The sequence below is a fragment of the Frankliniella occidentalis genome, unplaced genomic scaffold (genome assembly GCF_000697945.3).
Source record: "Frankliniella occidentalis isolate FOCC.00 unplaced genomic scaffold, Focc_3.1 Scaffold88, whole genome shotgun sequence".
Lineage (NCBI taxonomy): Eukaryota > Metazoa > Arthropoda > Insecta > Thysanoptera > Thripidae > Frankliniella > Frankliniella occidentalis.
Window position 1 is genome coordinate 328,086 of NW_026267217.1, and position 5,718 is coordinate 333,803.

The 5,718-nt window shown below is 47.4% G+C and overlaps 2 protein-coding genes across 3 annotated transcripts in view; one reads left to right on the forward strand and one right to left on the reverse strand.

Moving 5' to 3' along the window:
- The window catches only part of LOC113209832 (calexcitin-2), a gene marked incomplete in the record, with an annotated part of 119,770 nt that overhangs the window by 6,463 nt on the left and 107,589 nt on the right, over positions 1-5,718 (forward strand).
- LOC113209829 (serine protease inhibitor dipetalogastin-like) overlaps positions 4,267-5,718 on the reverse strand; it is a 2,089-nt gene continuing 637 nt past the window's right edge. For both annotated transcript variants that reach the window (XM_026427540.2, XM_052269306.1), the window contains one exon: positions 4,267-4,917. In XM_026427540.2, the coding sequence (XP_026283325.1) occupies positions 4,576-4,917 (342 nt within the window). In that variant the 3' untranslated portion in view covers positions 4,267-4,575. The remainder of the gene's footprint in view (positions 4,918-5,718) is intronic.

The following is a 5,718-nucleotide window of genomic DNA, read 5'->3' on the forward strand; positions in this document are numbered from 1 at the left end:
AGAAGCCACGCCTCCTTTACCCAGGATTGTTGTAGCCACGCCCATTTCTAAACAAACTGTGCAGCTTTGATTTTAAATCGGTAGAAGTTGTGATTGGGATATTTTATGGCATCGATTAAAAGCTTGTTCGGTAGCTTAAAGAACGGTGCACAATCGGCTCGCTTACACTTCCCTGTTTAAATCAATACTAACTGCGCTAGACTTTAAAAACAAGACACGAAGAATAAGCGTAAATGTCGCATACTATTCAGCTTGCTGTGGTTGTCGACTGGAACGTCGCACGAAAATTTTGAACATATCGTTCGGAAGTTTAATGTTCGGTCTTGAATTTTTGTCTCATATACGTTTTACTGTTAAGTGAGAATGTAAGCCGCAGGGATCAACAGAAAGAATGCTAGAAGTGGGAACCATTGTTGGCTTGGCAGGATTTTGCCGATTTTCGTGATAATTTCGATGTTTAACTTTAATTTTCTCAAAATTGGCCAGAAGGATTGTAATGAGGCTATAGTCAAATGAAATCTAATTTTTGGATTGATTTTTCGATAAAATTTTATTAGAATCTGTTCAACAGAAGTCGCGCTACCTTAATGAATGCGGCGGAAGAAAAAGAATTTCCTCGCACGCGAGCAGAAAGGCCCCCTTGGGGGGGCCTAAAAAGGGTTTCGAGCCCATTTTTTGAAGTGGTTGCTATGAGTGCTATTATTACTATCACGACATTTACTATTATTATTACTTTTCCGTTCTGCTCCGCTGTCCGCGGCGTTGTCCCCTGGACAGGTGCCTCCCTCCCCTCCCCTTCCCTCCCGCCGCGCTCGCCCTCCCCTCCCCGCCCTCTCGCGCGCTCTGCGGGCTGCCCGCCCCCCGGGGGCGCGCCACTCGCGCTGCAGCCCTCGCCCCCGCCGGTCGCGCCGCCCCCGCTGCCCTCGCCGCCGTCTTCGACGAGCACGTGCTCCCCCCGTCACCGAGGCCGCCAGACACGTGAGTAGCAGTCAGTGTGCCGTCTGGAAATAGGAAAAGTTTGTGTCTGCGATAAAACGAGAAATATGGGAGAGGAAAAGGGGGGCGGTGGAGGTGGAAGTTGGGTTGAAATAGGAAAGGTTGCGCCGTGGTGATAGGCGCCGTGGGATTGGAGGGCACAGGAAAAGAAAAAGTAACTCGTTCCTTTTTTGAAAAATCTTATATTTTGTCCTAAAAAAGTGCGGGACAGTTTCGGTGCCTACGATTTAGAATGGGGACGTGACCACATTGTGGCCACTCCGCACTCAATGTGTTGAAATCTGTCTTTCTTGCACTGAACTGGTTCTCGCAAAAGACCAAATGACCTCCTTAATACTCCTACCAAATAAGTTGTGTTCTCTTTTGCGGGTGTAAAACGCGTTAAAGGAAGAGCGTGGTCTCGTGCTACTGAAGTGCCACTCGCACGGAAAAAAAATAAAAATCGGTTCTGTGCTAATCGATTTAGCAGGCAAATTTGGCACCCCTGCCAAAAATTTAGCTATAGGATAAAATATTTAGCTGTACTGCTAAATAGTATTGGCGATACAGCTAGTTCATTGCTTCAGTTTGCTGTACAACTAAAAGTTTAGCACTGAAGCTAAAAAAATATAGCTGGGCCTATGCTGACGAATTTTTTGCACCAGTGCTAAAAAAATAGCTAGGGTGCCATATTTTTTTTGTGTGCGTGCCTCTACAGCATATTATACAGATTGTTATAGACAGAAATCTGGTTGATTTTGAACCCTTGTGTCGAAAGAAGTCGCCAAGTCCACTCGGCTTTTGCGTTTTCAGGAATCGGAAAAGACTGGAGAAAGGCGAGAGTGATGGAAGTTGTAGGGTGAGGGGTGAGGGAAGGGGAGGGGAAGGGGAGGCCGAGGCTTAGGCAATCAAAGCCAGGAGGACCAGTCGCACGTGAGGCGTGAGAGTTATGCTAATAAAAGAGGGGAAACAATGTCGCTGGAGGGCCAAGGGCGAAATGAGGTGGGGAGCGGTAGAGGGTGCTTTCTTTTTCTCAAAAGATTAATTGGAAGAAGTTAAAATTTAGAGACGCAAAGCGTGAGTTTTATTTTTTTCTTTCGTGAAGATCTGTATACAGATTCCTAAAGTTTTTAAAATGAACCTAAGCAAGCACTGTGAAAAATACTGTCGTAAATTTACAAAATGTTTGTAAACTAGAATTATAATTTAAGATGTATATTTACGAGAGCACATTTTTTACTCTCCAAAGGATTTTAAGTCGATACGTACTACATGTATATTTACGATTTTCAAATTGTAATTTTACAACTTACGTCAAGGAAAATTTTCCTGTAAACCTTCCTACCATAATTCAAAGTGAAGGTACTATAGGGGTACTGGAACAGTTGAAGAGGTCCAGGTCTAAAGGGTTCGTCTCGTCTACTCAGCGGAGCGCCTGGTGGTTAGGCAGCGCGATGGAGCCGCGCTGGCCTGGCAGCCTACCCTCCGCTTGACAGGGGTCCGCCGAGGGGGAGGCGGTGTTTGTTGGAGGAGCGCAGAGCGAGGGACGGGGACGGCGGTAGAAACGGTAGAAAAGGTTATCAGCACTCGTCATGGCCGCATCTCTGCCACGTGCCAACTCTGGCTGGATGGTAAAAAAAAAATCCTCGCGTTTGCGTTTTGGTGAGATACGGCGGGCGTTTTAAAATGCTGCGCGTCGCTGCTCGCTGCGACCCCGTACCCGAGTGCGGCACGAGTCTGGAGATGAGGGCTTGTGCCGGAACACTGTCCACTCTGCTAGAGCAGCAGCACCGGACTTCCAGTGAGCTATGCGATCCACATCGCCCCCTCCCCCCCCCCACTCCTTTCCTCTCCCCCTGGCTGTAAGCGGAAGTAATTACCCACAGTCGCAGAAGGGTAGGCTCACCCGTCTCCCGGGCCAGCTGGGCCAGCTTGGGACGCTCCGGCTAGCTCTGGATGACCCAGCAAGGAACCGCATGCAGATTGCACCCTGTGAACGCTATGAAAACTATCGAGGAAAATTTGCTACTCTTTCTTCTAAAATCTACTTCTTTTCGTTTTTAATTTTAAAATTTTAACCTGATTACAATCTTGTAATAAATTTACAACTCATTCTTGCCCGTCGAGGAAAACCTCGAGACGTAATGTCATATGAAAAGAGGGACAAAACATCTTGCATACTTTAAACATTTTTAAAGAAAATTTTTCTGTGAAAACAATAAATAATTTTTTGCGCAGTTCACTGTTCCTACTTCCTTTTTTGGGAAACCGTGCTGGTGGATAATTATGAGTTTTTGGTGTGGGCAATAGTTATTTTTGTATGGACTTTTTTGAACCTGAGTGTTTGCTAGAACGCGCCTATAAAAATCACAGTCAGACAATATGCTACCGTCAAATGATCTAATATGGACCATGCGTGGTAAATTGGACCACCTCATTGTGGCTGCCATGGGGCGTATTATTTTGATATCTAAATGTGTCCACCTAAATCAACCCAATGGAATCCAAGGAATAGACTGGTTTATATTTGCAATCTGTGTCAAAGAGATGCCAAAAGAAGGTGGTCCAATTTACCTCGCATGGTCCATATTAAACCGTTTGACGGTACTTAATGTTTTCGCTTCAAAGATCTTTATTTTAAAGAAAAAACATCGGTGAAAATAACAGAAAAAAAACAACAACAAGAAAGGCAAACAGCAGTGTAAACTGGCTATGTTGTGGTCGGCGGTGAAGGGGCGGGGCGGAGCGGGGCAGGGCGGGGCAGGGCGCTGACAAGTGATATATACCGGTCATTCCCCAACTCGACCGAACAACAATAGCACGGACAAGAAGGCGGGGAGGAGGCGCGCCGCAGGGCAAGGGTGCAATTTTCACTTCCTTGGCGGGAAAAGTACCCCAATTTGAAAGTTGATTGGCGGCGCGAAAAAAAAACAAAAAACAAAACACTTTTTGTTGGGCCGCGGCGCTTGTGTGAGCGGAACTGGAAACGAAGAGAGGAAGCTGGGGCCGTGTAAATACTGGCCCTGCCCGCCGCCGTCGGCTCTCCCGCCTCCAAGTTTGAATCATAACGGAAAGAATAAACGCCTTTAGATTTGCGTCCATGAATGTTATTGCTCGCGATGAGTCAGCTCGGACCCGCCTTTCTTTCCCTTAAAGTTGCCCCCTCCCCCTTGTCTCTCCGCCTCTCCCCTCCCTCAGTCTCCTCTTTTCTGTGTCTTTGTGTTAAGAAATATATACATTCACTGAAATTCGAGCAAAAATGAAGTATGTAGTAAATTTAAAGCTGCATGGTTGTTTGTAGTAAATAGCGTATATTTTCATTTCAACAAATTTTCCTGGAATGTAAGGAGACGGATTAGCATACGAGCGCAGGGTTCATTTCACTGAAATCCGTTTTGTGATACTTTCACTGAATTTTTGCGATAATTGGTGATTTGCATGGGCATGATAACTCCAAAAAATGTGATAAAAATATCACAATAATGTGATACTTTTATCACGTTTGGGGGTTATCATGCCCTTTAGCGTAGGAATCGCAAAACACCAGTTATCGCATGGTTTTGTGTCAAAAGTATCGCAAAACCAGACTCAGTGTTTAGGTCACGATTCTTGGTTATTTTCTTTTGTACTCTTTCCAACGGCTTTAACTTCCCGGCGCACTTTGGTCCGGTTCCCCGCGAGCTGCGTGCAGCCGCAGTCGCACCTCCTCCAGTCCCGCTCGCACGGGTCCCTGCACTCCTTCTCGTCCTCCTCCCCCACGCACTTCACCGTACACGTGGCGGCCCGGCCCAGACACCCCCTCCCTTCGTTGCACGCCTCCCACAGTCTGTAGTCCATGCCGCCCGGCGGGTACCCGCCGCAGCCGCACTCGCAGTTCAGCCGGCACATGACCGCGCAGTCCCTGTCGTCCGGGCCGCACTCGCTGCAGGTCGCGGCGGGGCACTGCAACACAGTGTCGGCCCGCGTCAGGGTAGGGTAGGGTACGCCGAGCAGGGGTACTTGCACCTTTCACCCCAAAAAAAACAGAGCACACCCACTGCAAAAGTTCTCTGGAAACTCAGGTGTGAGACAGTCTCACACCAAATGGTGTGAGGCAAAATACCTCACACCAAACGGTGTGAGGTAAAAATACCTTACACCAAATGGTGTGAGACTCGTTGTGCCTCACAGCAAATAGAGTGATACTTTCTCACACCATTTGGTGTGAGGCACAACCAGTCTCACACCGTTTGGTGTGAGGTATGTTTTGGTGTGAGGTATTTTGCCTCACACCATTTGGTGTGAGACTGTCTCACCCCGCCGAGTTTCCAGAGTTTAAGGCAAAAAAAGAGAAAAAAATTCTTACCAAATTATCATGAGGTGCGAATTCTGTTTTTTTGGGCGTGTGCGTGCAAACTGACCGTCGTCCGGCCTCGGATATTGAAACGTGAAGGATGTGGCGGCGGGGGCGCGGCCGGCGGCAGCCCCCGGGACGCTCCCTCGTGGCCGTACCCTTGTCCTCTTCTGACGGAATGACGTTTACGAATTTGGATGAGGAATGAAGGGATTGCCGCTGAGGGAGCCGGGGCAAGGCGCGTCTAAAGTGATTGGGGTCTTGAAGAAGAACACGACGAATATCTGAAACAAGAAAACAAAAAAGGGATAGAGAATACTTGAGGGTTGTCAGTAACGTGACAGCGTGGAGCATCAAAGATGCTAATATTTTGGGTTTTTCACAAAACAAAGTATAAATAACAAATATAC